The sequence below is a fragment of the Dermacentor silvarum genome, chromosome 11 (assembly GCF_013339745.2).
Source record: "Dermacentor silvarum isolate Dsil-2018 chromosome 11, BIME_Dsil_1.4, whole genome shotgun sequence".
Lineage (NCBI taxonomy): Eukaryota > Metazoa > Arthropoda > Arachnida > Ixodida > Ixodidae > Dermacentor > Dermacentor silvarum.
The window spans coordinates 119,357,855-119,374,554 of record NC_051164.1 but is presented as its reverse complement, the minus strand read 5'-3'; the positions used below and the strand labels follow the sequence as shown (position 1 = coordinate 119,374,554).

The 16,700-nt window shown below is 45.9% G+C and overlaps 1 protein-coding gene across 1 annotated transcript in view; it reads right to left on the bottom strand.

Annotated features, from left to right (window-relative positions):
- The window catches only part of LOC119432861 (nuclear pore membrane glycoprotein 210-like), a 238,239-nt gene that overhangs the window by 63,688 nt on the left and 157,851 nt on the right, over positions 1–16,700 (bottom strand). Inside the window, exon 12 of the mRNA XM_049658424.1 lies at positions 10,211–10,347. Coding sequence (XP_049514381.1) covers positions 10,211–10,347 — 137 coding nt within the window. The remainder of the gene's footprint in view (positions 1–10,210; positions 10,348–16,700) is intronic.

Genomic DNA, 16,700 nt, shown 5'->3' with positions numbered 1-16,700 from the left:
TGTTTAGAACGTCCCCTGGCTGTACATAAATGGGCTTGCCTAGAACATAAGTTAGAACATGGATCAATGTCCTAATATGAAAAAAATACCATTCAAAATTCTAAAGGTTCGTAATTCATTTTAAGGCAAAAGCCTTCAATCTCTATGTTTCAAGGTTGCTGTGAAGTACAGAAAAGGGAGCTCGCTCGCAAAATGCTCGTGCCACTGCTCCTGTGTTCGTAGTCTTCTTCCACAACTGGCTCCAAAGCCGTTCATCATGCTAGCGTTCCCGTATTGCCCTTTGCACTCAATGCCGGAGGGCGTTGAGGGAAAAGGCAACAGCAGCACTGGGGAGGAGGAGGGAAATGTCGGCGGTGGCATGGGAGGGCGTTGACGGAAAGGGCAATGGCGGCGCTGGGGAGGAGCAGGGAAATATCAGCAGCAGGGCAGTAGAGGCGTTGAGGGCAAGCGCGGTGGCGGTGCTGGGGAGGAGGAGGGAAATATCAGCGGTGGCGCCCATAGAACGTTCTGGAAACAGTGGCAGTACGCTCGCAGTATCTATCAAAAAAGGGGTCCAGGCAAAGAGACACAATCTCTCCAATGCTATTCACTGCATGTTTAGAAGAAGTATTCAAGCTCTTAGACTGGGAAGGCTTAGGAGTGAGGATCAATGGCGAATATCTCAGCAACCTTCGGTTTGCAGATGACATTGTCCTCTTCAGCAACAATGGGGATGAATTATGAATTACAGTAAATGAATGAGGACCTTAACCGAGTAAGTGTAAGAGTGGGGTTAAAGATTAATATGCAGAAGACAAAGATAATGTTCACTAGCCTGGCAAGAGAACAAGAATTCAGGATTGCCAGTCAGTCTATAGAGTCTGTAAAGGAGTATGTTTATCTAGGTCAATTACTCGCAGGGGACCCTCATCATGAGAAAGAAATTTACCGAAGAACAACATTGAGTTGGAGTGCATAAGGCAGGCATTGCCAAATCCTGACAAGGAGTTTACCACTGTCGTCGAAAAGAAAAGTGTTCAATCATTGCATTCTACCGGTGCTAACATAGAAAGTTGGAGGTTAACAAAGAAGCTCGAGAACAAGTTAAGGACAGCACAAAGAGCGATGAAACGAAAAATGTTAGGCCTAACGTTAAGAAACAAGAAGAGAGCGGTGTGGATCAGAGAACAAACGGGGATAGCCGATATTCTAGTTGACATTAAGAGGAAAAAATGGAGCTGGGCAGGTCATGTAATGCGTAGGATGGATAACCAGTGGACCATTAGAGTTACAGAATGGATACTAAGAGAAGGGAAGCGCAGTCGAGGACGACAGAAAACTAGGTGGATGATGAAATTGGGAAATTTGCAGGCGCATGTTCGAATCAGCTAGCACAAGACAGGGGTAATTGGAGATCACAGGGAGAGGCCTTCGTCCTGCAGTGGACATAAATATAGGCTGATGACGATGATGTTGATGACGCTCGCAGTGCGCTTGCGCGCCTTGTATATGCCGCTGCATTTCGTGGTTCATTTCACATCGCTATGGGTCTAGCTAGGCTTTCGCCTTCACATCCTTAGGAAGTTCTAAGCATTCGACATAATTTTTACATTTTCATGCATGTTTGTGCACTCTATTGAACACATAATCCGAGTTATTTTTGCAAGGCGAAATGAATAGCTGACACATTCTTGCAACTTAAGACAACATTTATGCAATTTTAATATTTGGACAAATCCACTGTAGCATGAAGCGCAACACATGTCAAAGGCCATGCTTTCACTAGCTACATGAACAATTACAGAAGCAAACAATACATCATAGACACCATGTAGTCGTAGACAATCTCTTAGGCTATGGTCTTGCTATAATTTTGCTATTTGAATTCAGCAGAAACAATTTAAGGAGCCGGAAACACGTCATAGACGTGTTTCCGGCTCCTAGACGTGTGCTGCTACAATTTCTCTCTCTTTCTCTCATGCTCTCATTTTCTCTTTCCCTCGGCCGAGCATTGGGCATGCCTTGCGCATGCTCTCTTTCCCTCTCCTTAACATCCCATGCCAAGGCAACATGTGCACAGCACGGAGAGGAGGAGAAGCACACGCCGGCGAGGGGGTTTTTTGGATTCAGTAGACACATTACGCCCAGCTTAAACAGCTTCGCTGTTAAAAACCTCACTGCAAACAAAGGCCATATTTGAGGACTTCAGATCTCCCGCCGGCAGCTAGCAGTAAATGGTCAGAAAAATCTCAAATCCAGAATGGTGGACAGGTGCATGTACGCCATACGCAAACGTTAACATGTGTTGTTGTCCTATCCGTGAGAACATTTGGGTGCCTTGCGATGTTTGCCGTTGTGGAGAGGCAACATCAGAAGTTAATGCTGATGATTGTAGCATGACGCAAACCCCAACCTCGGGCTCAGCAGCAATTTGGTGTAGCCACTCACTAGCGCAGCAGGTATTGAAGATCTATTCACTATTCGGCGGTCGCTTTGCAAACGGTCCTTCCACTTGTTTATACTCAGACATTTGAACTTTCCTCATATAACATGCAGCGCAAATCAACCTTGTTTCTCACCAGTTTGGTCACAGTCCAGTGATTTTCTAAAATTATGTTCAGTTTTCTTGCTCAGTCAATTAGTAACTCAACCAAGCAGGATTTCTAACAGCACTAGCATTCCTTGACCTAATCCTAACCACTTGACTAGACTTCAATTCTGCTATCCCCTATCTACCAGGAATCAGTGATCACCCATTACTCCTTTTCTTCAATGCACTCTGTTCTAAACTGGCCGAAAGGAAGAAAACAAAACAAGAGTACAGGAAAGCTAACTTTGACATGATTATTAGTGAATTATATGGCACAATTTTCAGGCACTTAAGCAGTTTAGATACTGTTCTTTGCAGTCTAACTGGGATATGTTCGCAACTGAAGTTGAACGACTCAAAAGTAAAGATATCCCTAGCCACTCCATCACATTAAATCCAAATGTGCAGTGGCACAATGCCTATATCAAACAGCTATTTAACAGAAAGAAATGCTTATCACACAGGGAGACTAGCCCCCACTGGGCTAGCCGCACTCAAAAACGCTGAAGAAAATTTCCTGTCCAATGTTCTGCCGTTGTCACATGTAAGAGGTCGCCTGTGGCGAGAAAAGAAGACGAAGAAGTTCGCGGAGCGTTCGAAACCGTGCGAGCGCTTGAGGCACGCGAACCGAGGTGTAATCCGCCAGGGAGAAGCGACGAAACATGATTATAGACGTGGCTCTTGGGCTGGAAGGTCGCTTCGTCAGCTATGCTCTGACGACGGGAGTGCGGAGAGCCTGGCCACGAAGCTCGTGACGCTGGCAAGGCCCAGGCGTGGCTGTAGACCTTGGAGATGTCCGGGCGAAGCTCCTGGGACCGGCTGCTGCTGCTCACGGTGGTTCCGGTCCTCTTCGCAAAAATCCCTCTTCCTCGGCCGAGCCCGATCAACCGATAATCACCGGGACACCAGGCCGCCATGCAGATCGACGTAGGGCGAAGAACGCTTCGCGAAGCCTAACCAGGCAATTGACACGTCAGCGGCGGATACCGGGGCACCAGCCACGTATTCGGTCAGGTCGACGGAACCGCAAATCGTCGGCATTTACGGCATCAGCAACACTCCGGACAAACACGACGTGGACTCAACGAGAACTTCAAACCGACGACGGTCCGTAAGAGCCCACTATTTCTGCTTTGCGACACAGTTAGGCCGAATTTAGGGTGGCCAGACTTTGATGAGTCAGGACTAGGACTGACTTAGAGACATTAAGACGGAGTTAGGCTCCGAGACCGAGACAGTGCGTTTGGTAGTTTTGTATTTAGTTAGAGTTTTGTATTTTCTATTGAGTCAGCATTTTGGTTGAGTTATGGTTTTAATGTTGTGTGTTTTACGCTTTTCCCAATCCTGTACATATTAAACCCTTGTTTGCTGTGCTGCCAGTCGTGTCTCGACTCCATCGAGGGTACCGAATGTGTGCAACCCTCCTGCTCAGAAGTAAGAAGGTGACAGCCGTCTATGTTAAAAACTAACGTAAAAAAATTTGATAGCCATATTGTTTTGATTGACTCCTCCGGTGACCAGATTAGTGAAACCAAAAGCGCTGCTACAGTGAATGACACTTTTGTAAAAACATTTCTGTAGATATCCATAGTAAATTACTTATTGCCCTTCTGTATAATTATTCACCCATGTCACCAGTCATTTTTGATACACTTGACATTGTTCGACTCATCGAGGCACTTCAGGATGATTCATCTCCTGGTTACGATGACATTAACACAAAATCAAAAATACAAAAATAGCAGCGCCTAAGACTTTCATCAACTTTTTCAACAGTCACTGGACACGTCCATACTTCCTAGTCAATGAAAAATATGGAAAGTCGTTAATAAATCAGGTAATAATCACAGTCGTTAATAAATCAGTTAATAAGAACTGCCCAAACAATTACAGTGGAATCTTGTTGATACGGTCTTTCAAAGAAATGGAAAATAAAACATATCATCCGAAAATCGTAGTATCGAATGCAGGCACAAAATGTATGAAGATAGGTGTACTCGGTGACCAACTGAAGAACAAACCCAGCAAACTACAAATTTCCATTGGACGTACCACAAAAGACCAAATATCCAAGACATTTAACGACGTCTAGTTTACATCTATAGTATGTTCGACTAGTACGTGGCAGTCAAGGGTCATCCAAAAGACATCGAATGTGTTTGTGATTTCGACATCTCTTGCACATTCAAAGCTTTCGCACATTGATCGTACATTGTGCGTAGTGAGCAGATGCACGCACTATGCCGCAGAAATACAAGCAAATTGTCTCTGATGCCTAACAATGGGAAGCTAGGAGAGCCAAAAGTCGCGCTGTTGCCTGTTACAGTCCTGGAGCGGGGCATTTACTTTGTTTTTCGACATTATCATCAGTGTGCATGTTCGAGATCCTATAAGAGGGAAAATGTGTACCTGAATTGCGAAATATCCATTTGTTCATTCTGAAAAGATTCAACTATAGTTATTTAATAAAGCCCAGAATTTCAGTTATTACCGCATTTATTTTGCACTTTAGCACGACCTCTGCACGCACTGCTGGAAGTCTAGTAACGTTGCTGCTGGACACCGCGCGCAAGAGCGTGCGGTTCTTTGGGCATTTTTTCTCTATGCTTTCGGTCTCGGTTAAGTAATTTATTTTTCTAATACAAAAATGCTTTATTTTTCAGTTATATCTATTAGTACACTGTTAAAAATACGGAATCTTTACCTTTCTGATATATTACGACAGTTTATAAAGAAATAAGAAGTTTGAACTCGCAATAGCTTTGACTTCGCATCGCCACTGATATCAATTCAGCAACACGCGCCTCGACGCAAGTGCACGACAATGTCCGCGCGCGAGCAACGTGTGCTTTATTAGTGTGTCTTTTCAACTTTTGTATGGTTGACCATGGCCCAAGTACGTATATACCAGGCAGAACTGTACAGTTGCATTCTGAAATTTAGAGCTGTGCTTCTGACTGCTATTTGTGGTACGTTTGCTCGACTTGCGGAGTGCTTATGAAAATGTACTGAGGGCAACATTTTCATGGCTCATTTTTGCACATGTTTGTATCGCTTGATTTCCGGCGCTCCTCTTCAAGTGTCAGGGATATTTCTCATTTGCAATGCCTATCTCTAAGTCTCTGGCAGCATTATGTTATTGGCACTTTCGTGGTGTGAGAAGCTGCCTGAGCAAGTTGCCTATCAAGATGGAACATTCCATCTCGGGAATCTGCTTCTGTGGAATTTCTTTTAGCAGGTATTTTAAATATAGCTAGAATGTACTGGCTTTTTTTTTTAATCCGGTGGCCCCAGAAGCACGTGCTGGCAAGCAGGCCATGCACTTTTGGTCATTAAGTATGTGATATTACCTCCTACTAATCAGTTTTATTCTTTTTAAATATAATTGTGGCACTGTGCCTACTAGTCATTTACTGAGTGTTAACACCCTTTTCTGGTTACTTTTGTTTTAGTGAAGTTTAATTTTCAGGAATCTGTTCTTAATCAGGTTTTTTTTTTTAAGTTCCACGTTTAACCTGTTTGTATACAGCTAGAACTTTTAATGAATATTTTCATACATGTGCCTGGCTGGGGGCCGATCATTTTTGTAATAAATCTTTATTAGTTGTATAAATAAAAAGTAACATTGGTATGACATTGTGAGTTTCACTGGTGTGCTTACTAAACTCACTATTTTTTCATCTATCCATTGCAGGATTTGTAATGGTGCATAATGATCAAAATGCAGATTTACGATTTTGTTAGCACAGTTTTCGTATTTTGATGAGCGCTAGAACTATATATAAAAGTTCACAGTCACTTTAGCAAACACTGCAGAGGATGAAGGAAAAAGCCTGGGCACTCACGAGGCATTAATTAAATTATTTGTCATTCTCATTCGAATGCGTTGTTACTTCCAATCGTTTTCTCCTACCGAAGTTGTGGGCTCGAGTGCCCTAATTACTTGTGCCTTAATTACCTTCGTCATAATTAACACCAATGGTTGCGGGTTCTACTTCCACCAAAGGTTGAGGGTTCGAGTGCCTTAATTACCTTCCCTCAAGTAACTTCGCCCTAATTAACACCCAAGGTAGTGGGTTTGACTCTCTACCTTCACCATGTCAACTGGAATCCGACTTGGAGATAACTTGGGGATATGGCCGGTTTGCCCATATCTCTAAGTGGTTTCGACTCCCAACAAAGGTCGTGGGTTAGAGTGCCTCAATTGTCTCTATCTTAATTAACTGTGCCTTATTTCGCTTCGACCTAATTAACACCAAAGGTCGTGGGTCCAACTCCCACCAAAGATCAAGGGTTCAATCCCCAATTTTGGTGCCACTGAATTTTGGTGCTGTAATGCCGGACATAGGCTTTTTCGACCCATGAGTCATCTAAGGATTTCTGCTTATTAAGTGTTGCAATTTATATTTTCACATTCACACATTTACACGTTAACAAAACATTTCAAATAAGGTCACCAGCTACATGCTGAAAATGGCGGTAACTGTGCCATTAGTGTGCCTCAACAGATGCACCATCGAGGACAAATTAAATACGCACAGCGGAGCGTGAGGCCGAAGCATAACTAAAGCTACGACTTCCGGTTTGTCTGCTAGCAGGTATACGCGCGCTCCCTGCTCGTCCTCGCCGTGTTGCTCGCTTGTGCGCGCTTGTGCATAGGTAATTACAGCCCGCAACGCAAGTGCCAAATAGCTCGTGTTCCAACACAGTCATGCTTAGCGGTCTCATTAGCTGCGCGAACAGAGTGCGACAGCGTTGGCCTTTCCAGACGTGCGCGCAACACAGGGTCTATAGCGGCACGCTTCGCATAACACGCGCCGGCACCGCTGCAACAGCGGGTAGCCAAGAAGCGCCGAGTTCACGTCCACGTTACCGGCACGCTAACTCGCCGCACGCCGTTTGCCATTCGCGGGTCGCCGTTCGACAGCGGTTTTGCTCGCGAGCAACGAGATTTCCTTGCCGTACGTAGAGAGGATGAGACCGGGACTCATTTGTGCGGCAGCCTCACCGCCGCTGATCGCACGACGGCGCCGATATCGTCGCTAGGCCTTTTCCGGTTCCCTTCAAAGCTAAAGCTGACGGAGCTTCGAAATGAATTACCGACGCTCACAAGCCGCAATATTTTATTGTTGTTATCGCTCTTCGCAATAATTGTACGCAAAGAAGAAAAATACGCTGATATTAGCGGCGCCATCAGCTACGATGCGAGAACAGCCGAGCCGGTCGTCTCCCATCGGTAGCCGTGCACTCAGGTGCAGCCGATGTTTTCGTTGCCGGTGGCGGAGGCGCGCAGCTTCGCGGTCGTCGATTGGCGCGTTGATCGTGCAGCGGGCGGGGCGCCGGCCGAACTGCCGTTTACTTTGGACATCTCTAGCGCGGCAGACTGGAGGCGGTATCGTAGTCCGCATATGTGCCACTAGCATGGCTAGCGTGGACGTGCCTCAACCAGAGTAGGCAGTGTTTTGAGAAGCGCGTTGACGATGACGTATGTCACGTGACATTTGGAGCAGCAATCGGCGAGGAGGAGAGACCAGCGGTAGCGAAGGAAAGAGCGAAATGAGCGAGGGCCGTTTTTCGATCATAAAACGCGTGTAACTCTGCTATTACGGCACCATTTCGAAAAATTCTCGCGGCTACGTGTTCGTTGTAGACTCGTGCACAACTGCAACACCACAACTAAATTTCGACCTCTGGGTGGTTTGGGGGCCCTTTAACAGTAATCGCAGATAGGAATGGCACTGCAATGGCGGGGTGAGAATACAAGCTTCAAACAAAATGCAGGTGACGTAATACGGACAAGGACAAGCAGCCCCGCACTTCGCATCGAAACCACATGCATGTGCACAGTGATGAATGGCCGACGCCGCACACTGTGCTTTTATTTATGCTTCGGCCAACCTACTTTGCTGTTTGCATTTCATTTGTATTCAACAGTACATCTGCTGTGGCACTTACATTGAAATAGTTCGTCATTTTGCGCTCAACTTTCTTTTTAATATGCGTAAAAAAGTTCTTCTCGAAGTTAAAAAAGGAAGCCACCCTTTTCTCACTCAAATGAGCAGCAGCGTGCTGCCGCAGCAGCGTTTTGCCGCGAGTGGTGCGCACCGTGTGTTTTTTTTCTTCCAGTGTGGCTGGGGCTCAACAATTTGTTTGTGGGTCGTTGGAATGCTATTCAGGCTGGTACACTGGAATATAAAGCTATGAGTTTTAGAAATACCAATATAAGCCTACTTCTGCAGACACTTCTGCAATTAAGAAAAACATCAAATACACTCAAACCTCGTTATAAACTAACGGGATATAATGAAATAATGGATATAACGAAGTAAATGAAATTCCCCTTGAAATCTTCATAGAGAGCCATGCATTTGAAACCTCGTTGTAACGAAGTAAAATTGACTTGTAAATGGATATAACGAACTATATTAGTCTACATCTAACCACAGTGCTTGAAGTATTCCACGGAGTTCGACACTCATTTGGCGCGGCTGTTTTAAAACTCCTGCGTCAACCTCACGGCCATGCACATCCACGCCACGCGCGGCCGAGCGAGCCATCCTCCTCGCTGAACCAGAGGGGCAAAACGAGCGGGCAAGTGGGCGGGCCACTAGACGACGGCAGTGAGAAGTGACCTTCGTGCTGTCTATCGCTTCAACGCAAACTGATCGCCGAGAACGCACGGCATGCACAAAGCTACGAGCCGCCAACGCACCTACACTGCCTAGACTCTGCCCCCAAAGCAGAGCGCTTTCCAAGATACGGCCCGCGCTGGTCGTGCGCGACGGCACAGTACGCAGTTGATGCCAGAGTACAACGCCGCGCCTATGCACTTTTTCTACGTCGCTGATCGCTTTCAAGATACGGCACCGGAGTAACCCCCCCCCCCCCCCCCCCACCCACCCACCTCCCCCCGTGCCTCGTGGGCGACAGAAGAAGCGCGCTTCCGCCCCCGCCTTTCTGCTTCGTGCGTGTGAGATTGAACCGCAATCGTCGTACATACAGCATACGACGCCCGGCGACGGCGTTATGGCCCTTGGCCTTTATATGCTTTATATGAAACAGTTATGCGGCAAAAAAAAAAATTGGGGGGGGAGGGGGGGGAAGCTGCTCAAGCTGCAGAGCTTGAGAAATTTTTCTCAAGCTCTGCAGCACTTCCTTGCAGTCATCGAATATGTCACTATGGAAGATCTTTTCTGCAACTTCTCCGACTTGTGACATTTAGTGTATTACTCCACAATCTGCATGCAAGAGGCTGTAAACAGAGGTGATGATTACATAATTTGTTAAGAAACTTTAACTCTGACACAAAGCACAGGTTGTTTGTCTCTGATAGAAAAGTTACTATTGCATCAACCCAACATTATATTAAAATTTCTGATGCACATTCTTCCAGTATCCCTGAAGTAGAGTAGCAGTCTGGGTCAGTTGGTACATACTGAATAGTAAAAACCAGTGAAAAGACGAAGGACAGAGAACAGAAATTTGCCAATGCTTCATCCCTGAAGCATTGGAAAATTTCCATGTCCATGGTCAGCGAGAAAGAAAACCAGTGATGCACTTGCATGCAGACAAAAATTTGACTAAAGTTTGTTTTAGGATGAAAGCCTAAAGAAGTGGGTCACAGTGACAACAGCCACCCACCCTCAAGGGCTTGTAGCAGCCGAGCAGCACGGTGGATCGCAGTAGCCCATGATTCAGGTGCAGGCGTGTGTGGCCAGCCGCCTGACACTGCAGCCGCACGCTGGTGCAGCCTTTTCTCACGGGGGGGCCCCCTGCGCCTGCACAGTGCAGAGATTAGAATTTGTTTTTGCTTTTGGCACCAGAAATCCCCAAATAAGGCAATGTGCTCCACTGCCCTCCAGCCTTTCCAAATGGAAAGAAGAGAAAGACAAATGAGGATGCCAAGACAATAACCATCTAGAAAGAGCATTTGTTGACAGTGAGAAGCAAGGGTTTACTTCTACAAGAGTGACTGACTGCTAGTGTATGAAAATTCCACACAACCTTCCAGATGTCAATAACTGTTTCATACCACAGAGGGTGTTGGAAAAACCAACCAATACATGACAGACCACATTCAATCGCAAACTTCAAGTACTAGCACAGCACGCTGATGAATTCAGATAGACAACGGTACCAGTCACTTCTCTAAACAGGGGTAATCATGTTATGGAAGACGAAACTGGATGATTTAGAAGATGGGAGTAAACAACCACAACTTGTGGATGTGGTCCTATGAAACTCCATAATTTCCAGAAAGTTTGTCATTTCTGGCATGCCCGGATCTAACTGAAACAGAGGGAAGCATCCACCTGGAGCCATTTCTACAAGGGCAGGGCTTGTCGGAATGTTGGCGCCAGACACACTTCCCTTTTTCAGCCCACTGCTGACTTTATTACCAACTGGTTATTTTCAATGAAAATGTTCAAGCATACTGGGAGTCACGTAAACAAAACAGGTGCCTTTTCATTTTTTGCATGCCCCACTAGCAAGAGGCTCTATGTTAGCTTTTCATGAGGGTCACCTTAGTGCGAGAAAAAGTTTAGGTGTTGACACTCCACCCGATCACATGACCAGATAATTTTCACTACTCCCCGTGCATTCATTCAAACAATGACATGTGACGTCACGACAAAAGGTCCCATCAACAGGGCTCGTACAGGTTTCCAAGGCAAAAATTCAAGGATATTCCAGGACTTTCCAGGACCTGTCACAGGTTTTTCAAGGACTCAAAGCAGCATCCAAAGTAGGATTTCTTTACTCTAACATTTCCAAAAATGACTAGTTTTAATGCACTTATAATAAATAAATGTATATCACAATTATAATAAAACGTCTAGCCTTGATACCTTCTCAAGATCACAACACAAAATGAATGCTTACAACAGCGGCTGAGATTTCTACAGTATAGGCTGGGTAAAGTTCACCAAAAATATTCAAAACATTCAGCATAGGGTTATTGCGCAAAAATAAAAAGAAATAAATGTACATCCCAATGATGTTAATATTGTGTAGCCTTGATCACTTTGCAAGTTCACAACAATACCGAATAAAAAAAAGATCACAGAACACACTGAATGCTCCTGACAGCTACTCTGACTCCTCCAGTATTAACTGGGCAAGTTTACCGAACATTTCCAAACCATTCAGTGTAGTCTTGCTACTAATCCATTATATTATAAAAAATAGATGTACAGGATATTGCAATTTTGTAAAACATGTCTTGATCATTTCTCAAGTCCGCAATATTAAAAGTTAACACAACAAACACTCACAACAGCTCTCAGGCTCCTGCAGTACTAGCTGGGTTCGTTCATCAAACATTTCCAAAACATTCAGCATAATGTTATTGCACTTATATTATCATAAATAATATTTTACCAAACCTCCACCCGAAGGCACAAAGGCACTGAGCATTAGTGGCAAGTTGCTTTCTTTAGCTTCACCTTGTGTGCAAGAGGGAAAATGGGAAAAGGCAGACCAGACCGACGGGCGAGGAGTGAAACAAACGATAGGATGAGGAAAGCAGCATAAACACTGCCAGCCGAGCCAGCACCCAAGCGCGGCATGCATCTCTCACTTCGTTCACGGTTTGACGCAGTGATGCCTTTTATTTTTTCCCCGCTGTTCTGCAAAACGGAACCGTGTGTGCTCGTGCCGGCCTATTGCTTCTGAAATGACGAGTATATCTCTCACTCCGTTCACGGTTTGACACAGTGAAGCCTTTTATTGCGATAGCAATTATATGGACACTCAAAAGCAGATTTCTTCCGTCGGCGTCGGCGTCGCCGTCGCCGTGAGGTTCCGTATGACGTCAATGGAGATGAAATCGTCGCCGCGCGCCGAACGCTGTATGTGCGAGTGAAAGGGCGCGAGGGACGCGCGCTTTCACGGGGAGTGAACGCACGGCGGAGAACAAACGCGCGTTCTGCGCTGTGCTCCCTTAAGGGCTGCAGAAGTAGGCGTCTCTTTCCTCCTCTACAATCACCATATATGTAGAGCAAACGTGCCTTCTTCCGACGCGCGACAGGCCGTGGGGTAGGGGGGGGGAGGGAAGGGAGGCGACGTTTAGCTGCGGCACCAAGTGCTTATATTTATATCGGAGGCTCCGGCAACAGTCACCAACGCCGCACGCATTTTGAGCGAACGCGGGCAAAACGCCGACGGCGTCGACAACAGTTCTGCGTGTTGCCGGTGCTGCTGCATGTCCAAGTTTATACAGCTGATAAAGCTGCTATCATTACTCCGTATAGCTCTCTTCAAATTTGCTATCGCAATTGATGCTTCGCCTTTCAGGTGAAACTGCGACAATTTTTTTATTTTTTCCCCGCTGTTCTGCAAAATGAAACTATGTGTGCTCGTGCCGGCCTATTGCTTCTGAAATGGCGAGTATGTCATATCGATGCCGATCTACCACAGAAAGGAGGTCGCAATTTCGATATCAGAGTGCATTGCTCACGAAAGTCAAGGACTTTCAAGGAAGGAAAAAAATTCCAGGACTTTCAAGGGCCTTGAAAATGCACTTTTCAATTTCAAGGGTTTTCAAGGATTTCAAGGAGCTGTATGCACCCTGCATCAAGCCGCGGCAGCTCTACTGCAAGTACTGCGAGATCATTCAGAGGTGTGGCTTGTATGTGTGCGTTTTTAAGTGTGGTAAATGACAGAAGTATTCCAGCTGTAGTCGACATCGAGTCATTACACTTTATTTCTATTTGCTGGGACTGCATGAATGAGCGGAACAGCAACGAGGCCGTGGCCATTCTCATCCATAAGAACTTGTTATAGAAGTGCAGCTTATTGTTTCTAGCACAACTGGGCAACTGCTCAACACATGGTTAAGTAAACTGCTCTCTAAAGATAAAGAGATAAAGAAAGGCCACACAGATTTGGTAGCTTGAATTGTAGTTCGGAATGAAACACTTCTTGCCCATAGTCGTGCTGACTGGGCCTCTGGATCTGCCTCTGGGTCTGCCTCTGGGTCTCTGGGTCAGCACACCACAACCCCCAGGCACATAGGTAGCAACAGCTGTCCACAGGTATGACCCACATCATCAATGAAGCTTGCGTAATGAACACTGCAGCACAGAAGTGCGACACAAAAGTCCAGTAACAAAAAAAGAGAAAAGAAAGAAAACTATTCGGCACAGTGCCCACCACAACGCAAAAGGTGAGAAACTAAACTTTACATGCTGAGACGCAGTGTGGCAACACAATACACATATAAAACAGCTCCAAACGTCACCAAAAGCTGGACCAGCCACTACGATACATTGGCCACACAGCCTCCGAAATTGCATCAGTGAACCTTAGCAAAAGGTGTGCCGGTGAAACCTCAGAGGCCACACTTCGCCGCTGCATGGTACAGCCGCTGAACACAAGAATGGGAGATGGGAGGGGGGTGTTGCAGCAACAGTCTCCCCCATGATGACTAGCAGGTGTCAACACCTGAACTATTATGCTGTGAGGGTCACTGAGGAATTACTGTGTCATAAGTATGGAAGAAAAGAAAAGAGGTCCGAGAGAATACTGGCTGTGTGAAAGAAGTAAACGGCACGTGTCAGGAGCATGTGCTGTGAAGATAAAAGAGGAGGCTAAGATCAGCAGTACGTGACGTAGACTTAAGCAAGAATGGACATGTCTCCAGTGGATCTCTGGAGACAGCAGAGAGTGGCTTAAAAGGTGTGGCCCAGAGAGAGGACCTACCAGCAATGCACTGGCCTGTCATCTTCCTAGAGAACTGCGATAGTGTATGGCAGACCCCGCCTGGTTCCCACTGCCAGTCCAAGCCTTGTACTGTGCCACAGCTAGGGCTTCAACATCACCCACCAGGCCCCATCTTGCGGCACAGTGGACCTCTACTTATCTAGTTTCATAATATATGACGGGCACCACCTAACTACCAGCCCTGTCCTATGCCACTGTGGTGGTTCGGCTACAGCAATCCATGTATGCCGACATTGACTGTGGGGATGCTCGACTCTCATGATGTTTTCCCCGCATGTTTTCCCTTTTCCCCGCATGGCTCTCACGCTTCCTGTAATCCGGCTTCTCCGTTTAGCTAAGCGCCGCCGGTGGTCGGTGTGGTTGCAGCAAATTATCAGAGATGGTGCGAGTGTTGCGCTGCTAAGCGTCATGCCATCAAGTCTAAAGCTGCTGCTGCGACCAATGGACGCCGGCGGTGTACCCCAGAGTCATTGTCGGCGCGCATGCTATAGACAGTGCATGGACATTTCTTCGGTGCGGCCACCGCCACATGTACTACCTTTTGTTCAAGAAGCACACGTTGATGTTACCCCTTGCGACATGTTTTGCCGGAGGGGATGCTCGACTCTCACGCGCTCCCTGATGGGGTTTTCCCCGCATGGCTCTCATGTCTCTTCACTCGCTATCCAGTCACAGTGAGTCGGACTTCCTCGATTTGTCACGTGCCCATCAGCATGTTCTATCAGTAATAATTTGGCTGGCTAGAGTGGTGCATAAAAGGCGCGATAAATGCCCTTGCGATTGTCTTCACTACTGTGTTGTCATTTCTTTGTCCCAAGAGCACGTGCGATACCCTACACGACACAGCCAGGACTGTTTATATGAGTAGAACTGTATATACTGTATAGCAGTGTGTGTTAATGGAGGGCTTGTGACACATATGCAGCATCTATCTTGGAGTATTTTTCCACATGATTAAGTTTTAGCTGCTGAATTGCATATCCTTGTTTTTTGGTATGCAACATGTTCTTTCATGTGCCGAAATCTGTAACAATCTGTAACTGTAACTTTACAGTTGTCAGTAATCTAGTCAACTCAAATACCAGTGGTAGCCATCATCATCATCGGCCTATATTTATGTCCACTGCAGGACGAAGGCCTCTGCCTGTGATTTCCAATTACCCCTGTCTTGCACTAGCCGATTCCAACTTGCGCCTGCAAATTTCCTAACTTCATCACCCCACCTAGTTTACTGCTATCCTCGACTGCGCTTCCCTTCTCTTGGTATCAGTGGTAGTATTAACTTGCAGCTTAAAGCACTATGTTCTGAAGAGCTCAGTGCTGCTGTAAAGAGGTGTGAAGGGTCTGGGGCAAAAACACCATATGCTGGGTGCCATAACTCATTTTCGTATCGAAAGAGCTTCAAATGCCCATTTCAACTCATCTTCAACATAAAGTAAAATATGGCAAAGATAAAGTAAAGAATTTATTTACAAAATACTGCAGACACGAAGTCCAAGCAGGGTGGGCATAATACAAAGTACACAATCAAAATAAAAATTGTACAAATGCACTAAATAAAAATGAATAGTACAGCTTTCTCACTGGTGATGGAGCAATGTTTGGGTTGATTGATTCCATCCCGCTATCATTCTTGGAAATAGAAGTCAGTTTTTCACGACAAGCGAAACATTGATTGCGATAACAAATTATTATACAGCTATACATGGTAAGCTTAGTAGTAAATTAACAAGCACGGTGTCAGGAGTGCACAGGCACACATGAACACATCTCGCTAGATCACTGCGGACACTCGCTGTCAGAATGCTGGTGTGATGAAGAGCGGCAGCAGTGGCGAGCGAATTCCCCTTTGTGCTGCCTCTCACTTCAATGCGAACTAGGTACATCAGAACACACGAAGCTATCAGCTAAGTCTGCTTGCCTAGTCTTCGAACCTAGCCCAGATTGCCTCCAATCTGCGCATGCGCGCATGAGAAGGCGGCGTGCACATTCCCCACCTTTCTCCCTTGCAAGCATGAAAAGACACCACCGCATCAAGCCACCATCCTTCTTGGCTCACCCTTGCAAGCTTTCGCTCCCACCTACAGCATACGGCACACAGCCACAATGTTACTGCACTTGAACATTGTATGGAACATCACAGCAATGGCGACGGCAAAATTCGCCTGGAGTGTCCATATAAATTGCTATCGCAATAAAAGAGAATTTCAATGTATCTGTTCATGCAAAAACTAGCGTAAGTGAATAAGCTTTGTGTTGCCTAGTACTATGTCTGGTTATAGAGGGAGATATGTATAAAGAGGGATCAAAGGCTAGCTTGTTATCCAGTAGGTGCAAAAGAAACTCTAATTTGCATTTCTGCCTTCAGAGTTCTAACAGTTCAATCCTGTTACCTTCAATAATGCGG